The 15486-nt window shown below is 41.2% G+C and overlaps 1 protein-coding gene across 1 annotated transcript in view; it reads right to left on the bottom strand.

Annotated features, from left to right (window-relative positions):
• Positions 1 to 15486, bottom strand: part of PALLD (palladin, cytoskeletal associated protein) — a gene marked incomplete at both ends in the record, with an annotated part of 195703 nt that overhangs the window by 1882 nt on the left and 178335 nt on the right. Inside the window, 5 exons of the mRNA XM_081999758.1 lie at positions 331 to 496; positions 1213 to 1420; positions 2400 to 2532; positions 6914 to 7008; positions 11235 to 11384. Of these exons, the coding sequence (XP_081855884.1) occupies positions 331 to 496; positions 1213 to 1420; positions 2400 to 2532; positions 6914 to 7008; positions 11235 to 11384 (752 nt within the window). The remainder of the gene's footprint in view (positions 1 to 330; positions 497 to 1212; positions 1421 to 2399; positions 2533 to 6913; positions 7009 to 11234; positions 11385 to 15486) is intronic.

The raw sequence follows: 15486 nt of genomic DNA, 5'->3' as shown, positions 1-15486 counted from the left end.
ACTCAGCAGCGCAGGTTTTCACCAGTAAATTTCTGTAAGTCTTAGTTCTACAAGAGAAAACCTACTTCTCTGTGCGCTTAAAGTGCAAAGATAGTTGTTGGAGTCCAGGGATGGAAAACAACATTTAATTTCACGTTTTAATTCTGGCTCAGCCACCAGGCTGGCTGCAGGTTTGAGGTAACGTCACAAGTTATTACACTAACCAGTTAACATTTCTGAGCTGCTGTTCTCACACAAAGCATTCTGATCACCTTCTAGGTTTTCACTGGTGTTACGAGATAAATCGTCATTAAAGTTACACATGGGGAGATTATTCTTAGTCAGTCTCACCTCACTCGGTCCGTGTTGTACATGAGTGACTCGTTCTCTTTCTTCCAAAAGATCTGAGGAGATGGCTCCCCCGAGATTCGACACTCCAGTCGCACTGGGAATCCCTCAGTCACCCCTGTGTTTTGTAGCTTCTCTATAAACACGGGTGCTTTGTGCACTTCCTTAGCTGTGAATGTAAAGAGTGCAGTCATGTAGATGCTAGTCTATGAAAATGCTGCCTTTCTTTCAGCAATATGCTAAAAACCCATAATGAAAAAGAACCTAAGTGGCCGGAAACTTAAGTGTGGTCTTCATTAATCAGAAAGTCCAATCCTGCTTCATCTGAAGAGAACAGTCACATCAGTATTTTAACGGGGAAAAAGTGAGCACCAATAGAGCTGAGTGGTTTCCCCCCCTCTTCCCCAAAAGCATTGAAATGTGGAGCATGAAGATTGGATAAAGGAGCTGCACAATGCTTGTTAAACAGTGCTCCTTTGTATCCCCTGAAACGATGGGCTTTTAATTGTAGAAGGAGCTGCTCTACCAGAAGGTTGGAATGGCCTGAGACTAACACACTACGAAACATCCGAACCGTGTTGTGCTGGCTACCCATTGGTAGATACAGGTCTGCACAAACTGCCACTAAAAACCCCATTCAAGTAAATAGTCTGGTTCGTGGCCTCTCGTGGGGCAACAGTCCTGACTTTCCTTAGCTGTGTGCACAGAGGTTACTCGCCAGTCAACTTCTGCCACAACGTAACATCAACGTATCGCCTGTAAGGGTACCCAACTCTGTTACAGCTTGGTTTCCTTTTCTCACCCCCCTACCCCTCAACCATGCCATTGGCACTGGCATTTTCCGTGTTCATGTTACCCTTACAGTGCTCTGCATGAAGACGTTACCTGCAACAATGAGCTCCAGGCTGAATGTATTTTCACCAGCTCGATTGCTGGCAATGCAGGTGTAGATTCCAGCATCTCTGGCTGTGACTGGTTCTATGATCAAGGAGTGCACACCATTCTCACGCACCAGCATTTTGTGAGAACTGTCAGGGCGAACCGGTCTTCCATTAAGCTGCCAGCTTAAATCTGGAGTCGGTAATCCACTCACCTTAAGTGTAAACAGAATAATGGGAAATGGTGTTAGCCATATGAAACACTGGAGGAGTCCGGACTTGTTACTTCAGAGAAGTTTGGTTTTGTTTGCTGCTGCAGGTGTACCACAAGATGTAAAGATCTAGTTCCGTCCTGAATTACACATTGACTCAGCTGTATTCATTTACTTACTTTCTGGCCAACTCCCTGAATTCCATAATGTCGTATGGGCGTGAATGAAAAAAGATCAGTGTCTAGATAGGCTAGAAGCTAAATAATAGTACACTGCAAAACAAAAGGCAGGGTGACACCTTCTGTCGTTTTTAATTGTTTGCCCTTCACAGGGCATGAGAAGATACTCCTTTCTAGATTAACTTCTTGTGGAAAACTTGCAGACAAAAAGATGTTAGCTGACTAATCACTGGACTCCAAGTTCCATTCTACATAGGTGTCACCTAGTGACAGCACCACCTGCACTACTTAATGCTTGGTCTGTGTGAACAAGTCTTGAAAGGGCACTTTTGAAAGCTGTGCCATTTGCTGTGGATACTGCTTGAAAACAAACAGCTTCTCCCAAATATATCAGCGTAAAGCAAACAGAAGTCATCCAAACCGTGATTAATTCTGTTAGGCAAAGTCATAACTTAAGATTATACCGTTTGAAACTGTAATGGGGGATTGAAACTCAAGTAGTGGAAGGCCTTTGAACGGAGAAGGGCACTGCCTGTACGGTGTGTGCTGCTGCCCTCCACGCCCCGACCTGGCTGAATTCTAAAAATCAGTTTACTCTGAGCTGTGAGATTTGCCTGACGCCCTTCCTTTGGAGGGGAGGTAAACTTTTGCTGTCAACTTGCTCGTGGGCAGTGAGATTAATTAACCTATTGGCGGTTGCTGAAACAGCCCATAAGTAAAATAGCTTTAAAAAGAAACAAACTTGGATTTAGAGTCAGCTAATGTTACAGAAAGACTGCTGCTATCCTTTGCACGGTACTTGCCTTGCAGTCCATCCTGCAGAGTTTTCCTTCTTGAACAGTCAGGTCTCCGGGAGCCTGCAGAAAATGAGGCCGGAAGAATCGTTCCTGAATTGGTTCATTTTCATCACCACTGTCCCTTGATCGAGATCGTGGTCTTAAAATAACATGAAATAAAGGTAAATTATTTTCTTTCTCTGCTAAGTCAGAAGAACCAAAATCACTTATAAGGCTGCTTTGAATTTTAAATCACTACTTTGACTTATGCGGTAAGCAGTCCATATTTACACACATACACTGCTGGCATTTGGCTCAGACTGAGTTAATTATGACACTGTACTTATTAATTACTTTAATTTAATTCACATGTTGTGGGCAAAACATGATCTAGAAAACAATCTTGCTACAGAATAGTTGCTTGTAATAATAATTTCTTTATAGATGATAGTATTTTTTTTAGAGTTAGTCTTTAAATTACTGAAATACAAATAAAATAAGCTGGTAGGCCTTAGCATGTCGCCTCAGTTCCCCGTTTCGGGTGTCCTGTGTACTAAATCGCTTCACGGTTGCTGATTACACCAGAAAGTGCATGTACTGTTCATTAATTATGTTCACCTTTCAGAAAGTAACAGCAGCTAAAAGCTAACTAACTCGTCTCAGTTGGGAAGAGACTCTTCACATCAGACTTATTTTTCATATTCTCTTGTCCTGCGCTACTGAAGACCACACAGGAAATTCTGTGGATTGAAGTGCTGTGGATATTTATTCCTCATTTAACAGGTTTTTTGTCTGAGATATTTTTTAACATTTTCAAAGCCACCAAATTGTGGTGTCAAAACAGTGAGAATTTCATTTGTGAGCAGTCTTTTTCTAGGTGGTTCCTCATTCAACTGGATTTTTTTTTCCAATTGAAATTAGCATTATTCCATTTGTGTGATTTAGTAATCAAAGAAACTTGTAAGTGAAACAAAATTTAGATCAGTTTTTGTCCTTGCCTGAACAGCTCCAGTGGATTCCATTCTGGAGCCAGCTGCTGCCTTACAGTAACATCCTGTTGCAGAGGCAAGTAGAGGAGCTATTCAAATATCCTCCAAGGTAACTTTTATCAATGACACTTCACAGTGAAATCCTCTTTTTCTGAATTCCATTTTCTGTTAACTTTTGCCAGTGTTTCTGTTTTGGGCAGAGTCTGCAGTGTACATGCTGCAGTATACACAGCTATACTGTGTCTTCTATTGCCTAGGGATGTTTCTGTAGGTTGAAATAATTCCTAACTAAAAAGCTGAAAACCCCCAACAGTTCCATTTGGAAAACAAGATGCTCTACTACTGTAATGGAAGGTGAACACTCCAGCTGCACACTCTGTTCCACTGAGGTTAAGTTTAATTAGAGCTGCTTGAATTTGGTTTATTTTGTCCTTCTCTGTTGTTGCCCTTCTCTCTATTACTGCTCTGTTTGCATTCTGGCCAGTCATCACTTTGGCTACAGTATTACCCGTCATAAATAGATCAATTTTGACTTTTTAATTATCATCACAGGCTTCCCACAGCTATAACTAAAGGCAAATCTAGCCCATACTGCTTATTAATGTAGGACTGGATACTGAAACGGGGAACACCGACTGACATCTCTGCATACACTAAAACCTTTTATAATGCTTCAGGTGCCTAAATCCAGGTGTTAAGCACCTACTATCTTTTGCCACTTGAACGTGCCTGAAGCTACCTCAGTAGTTCCTGCGTTACAGCTCGTAAGCAACTCTGTGCTCTAGTGGGCGAGTTCCTAACCAGTTTTGCCAGCAGACAGGCCTCACATGCATGTGGCTGGGCTGGAAGATGGACGGTAATACAGAAAAACTGTGCTCCTGTCTTTTGGCAATTAGTTCTTCAAGAAAAACTGGTAATGATGGTATCAGATCAAGTGAGCGCGGCGCAGCGCAAGCAACCCACGCAACATCTGCCGTCACAGTATTTCCATGCGTCCTGCTAACTAGCACCACAGACGTGTGAAAGTCCTTCTGAAAGCCACCATCTCACCGCTGCATAAAAAGGCAGCACTGGGCAAGAAAGACATTTGCACCAAGTGAAATGGAAATCAGAAAGGTTAGGAGTTTGTGACCAGAGGCTTTTTTTCTGCTAGTATGTTCTTGAATCGTGAGAACATAAGTTTTCAAATTACACATTCAAAAGGAAACCTAAATCAGCATGCTGTTTAGTCTAGAGTCAGAAATAAATAACGCATCTCTTTTTACCTCTAAAATTGCAAACTGCTTTTTAAGCCTTTACCTTGAGAGGCAAAACTAGGGTTATTTAAATTCTAAAACATTTTGTGGTTTTAAAGAAATAATTTAATGAGTAGAGCCAAGTACTTCAGGTGTCTAGGAATGACAAATTGCAACAGAGTGGAATACCCTTGGATTAGTTGTGGGTTCTGTAGAGCTGTGATGTGGGCATCAAATTGCAAAGATTAGTTTCAGCAATACTGACATCATGTACTAAATGTGGCCGGGGGCAACTCCGTGCGCTGGCATGGCACAACGCGCTAGGAATTTCAGCGAGCAAGAAGCGGGGGAAGACTTTATGACTGACCATATGATAATGATCACTAATTTGGGATAAAGGAGATTAAGTTCAAATTAATCCTCTAATTGCGAGCAGGGGCAATAGGAATAGGTCTTTTTTTAAATCATCTTCCTTAAATCTTGCGCATTTTAAGATGATTTATTTGGGGCTCTGGCTGCAGCGCACGGCGAGACAGCTTAGGTGCTACGATGTTGAGCACCGTGATGTCTACAGGATTGAGCCCAAGCTTTGCAGGCGTCGGACAATTGAGAAGTTCCGCCCCGCAAAGTAATGCTGAGAAGGTAATGTTTGCAAGCTAAGCAAATTCCAGACGAATACGTTAAAAATGAAATAATAACTTCAAAGAGTGTTTAAAAATGTCTGTGACTTAGTAAAGGTGACAAAAAATGGCGTTCTGCCAGAACACATTCTGTAAGAGATTAAAAATGCTTCAGGAAAAAGCCTGTCAACAGTGTAACAAGTCATAAAGGTCATTAAGCTAATCATTACACTTGTAACACAAACAAACAAACAAAAAGGTTTTGTTGCTCTCAGGCAGAAAAGCTTATAGAAATGATAGTGTAATGCCATGGGAGCGTTACTTACCAAAAGCATATGGCAGCATACGTGACAAATAGGATGGTATATGGGGGAGCACAATATTGTGGTAGGTTACATTAGAAAAGCCGCCGGTGGGAATCTGTCTTGGGAAGGTTTGACGTGCTCACTAAAGTTTCATCAGTCTCGGGGAGAACTGGCTGACGGGAGCAGTGGGAAGTGTCATGGAACAGAAAGAGCATTGTGCTGAATGCTGGGCTGGAGCAGGTCTGCCCTAAATAACGGTATCGGGATGAGTCCTTCACGTATGGTAATTTTACGGGAAATAAGAATCCCCAAGAACTGCCCTGATTAAACTGCTGTATGAAAATCTCTCATTTATAATCCATTACTCGACTGGACACCCAACCGAAACAACAGCGGCTGCCTGGGAGCTTGTCTCAATTAGAAGATAAAATACCAGCCGTACCAGTACCGGCCTCGGACTTCGACTGCACACGGAGAGAATGCAAGATGAGCCTCCCCCCTTACCACCCAAGGGCCTGCCCGTCACACAGAGAGACACCCACATTTTACCCTTCAGAAAGGTGCCGAGACGTCAGCTGCTGGCTGCTCTCTCACCCATACCTATCTTCCCTTCATCTTTAAAAACAATTTTTAAAGATGTTTCCTCTTTCTCACCCTGTGCATGCTGACTCTCACTCCCTTGGAAGCAGTTCTGTCTGGGTAACCAAAATGAATTTTTGGTATCATCTACAGATGCCTAAGCCATGTTAAACAGCCTCATAAATGCTTTGGGTAATGAAAAAAAAGAAGTCTTTGAAGGGAAAGTTCCCTTATATGGTCCAAAAACATAAACTAAAGCTTTGTATGTGAATAATTGTAAATTCACCAAAGATAAGTTTAATACTTTATTTCTGACTCATAATTCCTTATAAGAACCTGAACTGAAATCACGAAAATACTAAAATATTTCTAATGTAAATCTAATAAACTACTTTGGCATGCAGTTATTTCTGCTGTTTCCTTAGATGAATACTTATTAAAAGCAGCAGAAAGTATAGGTTCCTGCTAGAATCCTGGTCAGGTGAGATGTTTTTAAAAAAGCATCTCAGTGACAAGGTCCTTCCCCACAGCTGATAGTGTAATTTGAGATAAGGAGTAATTAGCAAGCATCACAAAGAAAGGAGGAGGAGATAGGCAAAATTAAAGCTACTTAAAAGTCCTGTAATTTCAGAGGTTGCTCACACTTCTGAGTGTGCGAGCTTTGAAGAAATTTTTAGACAGCAGAGGTCACATTTCTTCCTGAATGCCATACTTCTAACTTACATTCTGACTTCACGTTCTTTATCTTACCATAATAATTTTGCAAAATACTTACTATTAAAATAAAACAAACAAACAAAAAGCATCAAGTACCTTCTCACATGAGGCTGACCAGAGGGTGACCAAGGACTGCGGCCTCTTTGATTTACAGCTTGCACCATCAGCCTGCCTGTGCAACTCGCCCTGCCCTGTGTCGATGACAGAGAGGAGGAACATTAAAATACTTAAAGCATGTAATATTAATAAATGTTCAACCTGACCTCTTCTTTTTTGCCCACCTGTTACAGAGTCTGTAATAAAATCTCTTCTTTCACTAAGTCAGTCATTGAAAAGCATTTATCAAGATAGTTTCTGCTACTGGATGGACTATTTTATCAGCTTCCAATCTAACACAGACTGGAGTAATTTTGACTATAGCAGTCACGGTTAAAATGTTCCACCTGGAAGTTTTTCTTTTAAAAAATCCTAAATGGCAAATAAATCCTTCAAATGGTATATTGGCGAAGGTACTGACGCAGGCGGGAGGGTTCTCTGTGTGCGGCAAGTGCCCAGAAAGACAAGGCAACATGTCCGAGATCAGTCGCTTTTGAAAGTGGCACTTGGAAAGTGCTGGAAGTTAACCACAGAGCTGCTGCCCCCAAAGTGGCTTGATCCACTGGATCTGGTGGAGCCACAGCTCAAAAAAACAAAACAAAAAATCCATGAGTGTAAAAACCAGAAGAATTGTACAAGTACTTAAAGGGCCCTCTCTGGGGAGCAAGCCAGGTTTGGAGGTAGGAATCGCCCCAAAGCACACGGCTGCCGTGGGGGACACTGCAGATAGCTCAGTCTCGCGTTATTTTCAGCGCATGATAAAGCTCTAAACGAAACACGGGCTCTGCTGTATATAATCTCCATTTTTTGTTTTGCTTTGTTTCTTATGCCAAAATAAACTGGTTTTTAAAAGACAGACTGTCCACTACAAGCCCTAGAGGTAACACATTTGGGATGGGGCTGCCCGCAGCCAGAACTGCTGCCATCCAGGGCTCTGGGGATTCACCATGAATTGCCACCAGGTAAAAGCATCTGGTGGTATTAATAAATATACATCATAGCTACAAATATGAAAGCTATCTATAAAAATAATACTGTAGTAAAAAAGTTTATATACTTCTATGTAACCATGCAATTTTAATAACTTTTCTAAACTGAGAGTTTTCGGTAGCCCCTTGATAAACATGTGGAAGCTGTACAGCTGTCTCTGCCCCGGGACTGGTAGCGGCAAGGCAACAGCCGCAGCCGCTTTGTGGTGTATGTCGGTTCTAAGCTGTGAGCTCCACATGCAAGTCCGTCAGAGTAAAAGCGACAAATATTTTTGTCGCAGTAATTCAGGGATCGCAAATAGCTGTTCATTAACAACTGGTCAAAGCCCATCGAAAAAACAATTCAAATGGCAACGAATGACCTTTCTGTTACTACTGGACTGTTAGAAATGAAGGCTCCGTGTCCTGCTTTTATTCCCATGACCTATTTAGTCCACAAGAAAAAGACTTGTGTTAAAATAAGCCATTGTGCATGACCTGCAGCAATTTCTCAAGCAAAACTTTTTTTTTTTTTTTTGGTGTTACAAGACCATTAAAAACATCTGGAACAAACACATTTCTATTTTAGGCACCGCCGCCTGTTAATCTTTTTTCTGGCAGGTGATGAATTCACACATTTTGGGATAATTTCTGCATGTCTCAATACAGGAAGGCATCACAAATGGAAATGCAAAGGAATTTGGATAGGGAAGAACAAGCGGTATGCCAAAGATTTGGAAAAGTCATGGGATGAATGAGAAGGAAGGGATGAGTGGGAAGTAATTCGTGAGAAGATGGCCTGGAAAAGAAGGGCAATCCAGAGCGAGGGCTGGGTGCATAGTGTGGAGAAGTGAGGGAACAGGATAAAAGGAGAGAAGGTGGAAGTAAGGACTGGGGTTGAGCACATACAGCTCATGGAGAGAGATCAGGTCAGGGATGTAACCTGCAGCTAAAGGCCTAAAACAGGCGCGGGTTTGTGTTTTTCTAGGCGCAGGGTCAGTTTGCTTGGGGTTAAGTTTTACGGCAAATTTTACAGCAAACCTCAGAGGCGTGTCAGAACCTTAATTCCAGACCGCTGCGCTTGGCACCGCAGGCAGTGGTGCCGGCCGTGCTAACTACCACGGACGACTTCCAAGGCGTGTCAACAAGTCACTTTACATACACAAATCCTGTAGCATTAGTCCAGATCGTGAGCTGGCATAAACCAGCAAAGCTTTAATGAACTGAATCCTTTGCTTTAACATAATTGATAACTAAGAATGTGTCTTTTTGCTTTGTAGTTTGGTGGCTCCAATAGCAATGACCAAAACTCAGCAACAGCCTAGCAAACATCTACCAGTCCGCCAGAACCCTGAGGTAGGCTCCCTTATATTTACGTATTTCACTTTTCTTAAGGAAAGGTTGCCAAATTTGCCTGAGTTTGTGACAGCTTTGAGCTGTGGACAACTTTCCATTAGAATTGAGGAGGCTATGCCAAAATTATTTCCACTCAGGATGACTTAAAAGAATTGGAATCCAGATCTTTAAGTGTGAAAGGCTAGTACATTAACCCATAGCCCTTCTTTGCCTCCATTGTACTGCGAAGCACATAGTGAAAGCAAGCAAAGGGTGGAAGAGCTCAGTATGTTTGCTCGGGAATTACACTGTGAAGAAAGAACAGCAGGGGCTTGGTGAAACAGACAGATGTTCTGTTTAGGGGAGCCAGAGAAGGATGCTTCTGGTTCTTCTCCAAAGAGGGGAAACAAGCACAGATGCAAAATTTCACCATTTAACAAAGCTGCTTTTTCAACCCCCAAACTAGGAACAATACAAAACCAGCTCATTTTAGTACATCTAAAAACCCACTAACAAACAAGTGTCATCACTGACCAGCACTGATAACCTAGGTCACTGTTGTGTCACTGAATGAGCATTACCCAGAATAACAAATGCTAAAAAGTAGGCCCTAAATATTCAGGGACAGAGTAGAGCACCCCAGACACAATGGCAGTTTATTCACCAAGTCCTCCAAGACTTCGAATCCCACAGTAACACTATGTGGGGAAAATCTGTACATACACTAACACAACACTTACAGGAAGAACAACAGGATTTGCTTCCTACCTTGAGCATGTATGTATGTATTTACCATTTTTAAACCTGCTGTGGATTTCCACAATTTAAATGGTACCAAGTGTGACAACACAATGGTAATCTGTGGTGTAAAAGCTCCCAGCTTGAAGAATTCCCTTGGCCTTATGCTATTTATTTCTGTTATTTGTATATGTAGAAATAATGTTTAAATAACCTAGATTTAAGCACTGCAGTTTGTAGAATCTAGCCTAGAACTGCTATTTGTGTGTCGTCTGCGTGTACGATCCCGTAAGTCCCAAGGGCGCTGCAGTATGAGCAGGATTGACAGTTGAAGAGCAAGGCAAAAATGGCGGAGTCACGCTAAGTAACCTAGCGACGTTCATAACAGAGCACAACACTCCTGTTTAGATTAAACTGTGTCTCAGCGATACGGTTTGTTATTTTACAGTGCGAGTCTACTTGCAGGCCTCCTCTTGGCACGGTATTTGGTGCTACAGAAGAAAATAATTTGTTACATCCCTAAAGTTATGTTCCTGCCTTGGTTTCTCATGCGCAAATCTTTCCCCTTGGTTCACTGTGCTGTAGGGAAAGTGGACTGAAGGTTACTTCAATAGGATGGGGGAACTGCAACTTTAGCTACGTCCAGCACACTACTGGGTTTCTGTTGTATGCCTCAGCTCTGGGTCTGCGAAGAACAAATGCTACTACACACCCAGTAACACTGTGTTTCAGAAAAACATTGAGGCTTTGGGATCAATACAGGAGACCCTCCCCCCTACATAATAAGTGCTAGAATATTTTGCCTTGCAGAATTGCAATCACTGCCTAACGTAAACATGTTGAGGTGTGATATACTCCCACTCCTTTCAAAAAGTTGGCCTCAGTCAGTGAGTAGTGTCAATGGAAGAAAAATGAAATTGCCGGATTGGGTTACTTCTGCTGGTAAACTGGGTGCCCCCCCGCCTTTATAGTGTGTGTGCTACCCGTGCTCAGTTAGCATACTGAGATGTTATCAGCTGAAACAAATGGTGGAACACTGCTTAAAAAGCAACACTCCCCTCTGAAACCTCAAACCATAGGAAAAAAACTGCTGTGGAGTTGCTCATCTCCTGCAGATAGAAAGGTCCCACCCTACTGATGCAAGATGAAAACAGAAATCTAACTTACATACTTTATGGTGACTTCATCATTTAATTAGATCATGCACACGTAAGATGAGATAGTTTTCTTAAGTTTTATGTCCAGAAGCATGTTTGCTCTGGAGCCAAACCTTCATTTACCTGTGGGTTAGCAGCCATAATAGTGTAATTCCCATCATCATCCAGGGTGGAGGCTGCAGTATGCAGTGAGCAAGTTCCATCAGGTTCTCTTTGAATTCGGTAGTGATCGCTTCGTTTTGAAATTTGCTTCCCATCTTTAAACCAATAAATCTGCAGGAAAAAACAAGGCACAGCTGGTAAGAGGTGGGTGCTCATTGTCATCATTTCTCAATTAACAGTGCTATCACATCTTAACTGCTGAAAACCTCTCCAGTAAGCATTAAAAGAAAACTGGTTTGATCAACTATATCAACTGCAGAACCACACTCCAGCAACCACTTTCTCTAAAAGACAAGTTGCAGATTAGTAGTCATTCAAAGAGAAAGATGGCAGCATCCACATTTGCCAACGAAATTTACAGGTGCATAAGGGCTGTACCCATCCCAAGGGCAGAACAGCAGCTGAACATCTCAAGAACTGAAAATAGATGTCGTTACAAAGAAAGTTCTATTTCAGAGAAGCTTATGAATTTCAAATTTTTATTTCACTTAAATCTGAAGAAGCTGCAGAAAAAACTTGACAATGCTCTCACTTTCTTTTCAGAAAATAAACACATAACTCAAGGTAATTATAGGAATAATTAATTCAGTGATGAATCAAACAGAAGTAATGATCTCACTGTTGAAACACCAGTTTTGTCTCATGTCCATTACGCCAACTGGTCTGGATCAAAAAGCCAGAAGGGGATTCAGCCGATCACGCTGGCAACGAGCCGTTAGCCCACGAGCCAGCTCCATGTAGTCGCATGACTGAAACCAGCAGTGTCACCCCGATGTGACAGACATCTACAGAAATGGACAGCCTTACAAAGTAATACGAAACACTTCAAAGCAAGTCAGCCCAGAGATAGCTTTTAGTAATTGTACACCAACAAGAGTGTGGTTCCAAGTTGTACGGAACAGTTAGAGTATCTATCAAACAGAGGTCTTTTCCATTACTTTTGATACATAATTTTATTCTCTGGCTGACCCAAGACCTACTGTCAGTGAGCCAAAAAAATGATGTATGCAGAATAATATCTTATAGTAACCCATAAATTACACAAAAAAACATGTATGTGGTTTTAATACATCGAACTCAAAGCAAAAAAAGATTCAAATATTTTGACCTAGCTTTGGGGTTTTTTTTTGCTATATTTTAAAAATAATATAAAACTCCAAACTGAAATCTACTAGAATCAAAAGAACAACGTGGTGTATGTATGAAAACACACAGAGGAATATGTGAAAGATTTTATACCACGAAGGCTGTAGTCAGCTCCTGAAACCAATATTTGAGTAGAACATTATTTACTTGTCGTTTCTGAAGCGCGTGTTACTCCGTAACATCAGTGGTGTTCGGCATTTCTGAAGTCACTTGTGCAGGTATCTACACAATTTTTACGAGGCTAACTCATACAAAGTAGAACAAATGTTATTCGTCCTGGTGGCAAGACTGCTGGGACTATTTAGCAAGAGGAAAACACACACATTTTCCTCAGTCTAATTCTTGGAGTGGGAATTTTGGTCTTACAGTGAGGAAAGGTTGCTGGCTTTCCAGTAAAAACGAAGTGACAAAGCAAAGCACAATTCCTGCTAGAGTTGAATATGCCTGGTTCTTCATACGTGCCAACATTTCAAAGCTCTAAATTCATTCACTTGGGGGAAAAATTAAGGGTATACTTTTAAATTTCACAAAAAGACAATGGAGAATGTTTTGGAGGGAATAAGTGGCAATTTCCCTTAAAAATTAATTACCATGTATGGTTTTTATATTAACAAGCATTATGTGTAACTAGAAATGATTTCATTTCCTCAATAGCTGGTTATACTCGTTTCCCATTTTGTCTGTCAGCAGCCTTGCAGAGACTCTGTGGTGCTAACAAAAGATTTAGTCATGTCTTCTCATCTGCTGACAGAGCACTTACTGGAGATGCAAAAGATATTTGATCACTTCTATACACATGCTAATGGATGCTGGTAACAACATCACTGCAAAAAATGAGTTTTAACTTGTATGCTTTACATGTGTCATAACGTTGCTTGGAAATCCACTGCATTAAGTAGTAATTATTTAATAACAATGCACTTATCAGAAATATCAGGAGACATGCCAGGAATTATTACATGGAAATACATGCAAATATTAACTGAACCAGCTATCCAAACGTCATGCATATGTTGTCCACTAAGTTTAAAAGCATTGGCATCACTGCGTTCTACTTATGAGTAGTAAAGTCTTAATATTACCTTTATCTGACATGGAATTAATAAGTAAGTGAACCACTACCACTGCTGGAGACAATGGTCCTTGCAGTGAAGTATTTTCTTTCTAGGGTACCCTTTAATAAATGTGCCATTAAACTGCATAAGCACCAAACACAGCATTTGGATTGCTTTTATTTGCACCAGATTTTCAGAAACCAATGTGTAATGACTAGAAATACAATGGAATACACAGTACAAAAGGGGTTTTGATCTTGGGCTGCACAGGCATTTTTAATCACTAAGAATTATGTTCAGCCATGTGAAGAGCAAGCAGCATGAGCTTTATGCAACACTCATGTTTCAATTAACCTTTTGTATGGCGTTGTCCTAATTCTGAGGAGAAATATCCCTTAAAAAGAAGTATTCCACAATCCCTCCTGTATCTTATTTTAATGAGAAAATAGTTTTAGATTACACTGAAAGTTATAAGAAAAGTAGACTCAGATTTAAAAAGCCGTATTTATGAAGACAGAATTTGCACATCAGTATTCAATTTACATGGCAGTTCAGGGGAAAAAAAATAATCAAGCCAATAACCCCGCTTAGAAAAATCCCTTGTAATTAATGCCAGATTTTAGAAACACTGCAGTCCTTCCCAAAGCCATTCCTTGGCACAGCTGACAGAATACTTAGAAGGGAGGAGCTTCAAGTTAGCAAATTATTTCCAGCTTTTCATTTGCCAAAGTAAAGAATTTATTCAGGGGCAACACTTCCAGCTTCAACAAATCACAGCAGAAGGGCAGCCCTCAGCCATCGAGCATTTCCAAATTGCTATCTTGGCATGTTTCGGCAGAGGAGGGGAAGGTACAGCCTTTGATATTTGCAAAGCCCAGCTAACAAGTAGCCATCCAACAGGACTGAAATTGGTTCCATCCCAAGCAACTTAATGAATTGCACAAAGCATCTGCAAGTGATGGAATAAAGGGTCACAGTCCCAGGTGCAAGAGCAAATCACTTCTTAATGTGCATGCTTTGACGCTGCAGAAAAACAGAACATCGCATCTGCATCAGAGTGCATTCACATCAGATGCTCCTTTATAATGCCGTGCTTTAGGGGAAGTACTAACAATGTGGTTTCTTGGCTGTGCGATCCCTAACACCAAAACAAGGAGAGTGAGGGAAAGGAGACATCCTCTTTCATCTGTCTTAAATCAGATTAAGATGACACTGAAACTACACCTTAATTGAAAACTGTGAAAATTAGGGAATGGCTAAGTTGACGAAGGCTGACTCATAATAGGTCATTCCGCAGCTTAGTCATAAGCCTCAGGCAAAAAGAGTACTTCTCCAGCACACTGCACCTCTAACACCAACAAACCATTGGTCTTCCCACCCTTATTCAGCATGACAAACTCTTCTGTATGGTCATCTCGAAAGTAATGCTGGACATCAAACATTTGGTTTTAGTCAGACTGGGCTAATCTCCTCAGTGAGGGTCTTCAGTTTGAAGCAGGAGTGCTTTTTTCATTCTGCTCAGCCCCACTTACTTTGCAGTGGTTCACATTGTGTTGTGGTCTTGGAGCACAGAATTGGATTCCTTTCAGATGAAACTAAGCCAGAAAATGTGCTCCAAGAACACATCTAATGTGCTGCATCTGCTTCAGTCTGTGGGATGAGATTAGAGCTAGCCTGAAGTAAAACCTCCTGAAACGCATGCAGGGATGGATACCTCATTCTAAAGATTCACTGCTTCTGGTCTGCACTACTTGTTAATGTAGATGTAGCCCTAGTTCTGTGTTGTTCTTCCTCTGCTAGCTGACAAAGTCCATTTTACTTTTTACAGTTTGTGCAGCATCATACACCTGTATCATTAGACATGTAAAGTCACTTGCATTTACCACTGTTCAAAATCCTAAATACCTGTAAAACCTACACTAGTTAAGAGATTTAGATGTGGCTGCTGCTGTGAAGACTTCCTTTAGAAGATACAGCATCTTTGATCTTGTCTAAGAAGAAAAGAGCCCCTA

This window comes from Phaethon aethereus (assembly GCF_964289735.1).
Source record: "Phaethon aethereus genome assembly, chromosome: 4".
Taxonomy (NCBI): Eukaryota; Metazoa; Chordata; class Aves; order Phaethontiformes; family Phaethontidae; genus Phaethon; species Phaethon aethereus.
This window is presented reverse-complemented; position numbering and strand designations above follow the sequence as displayed.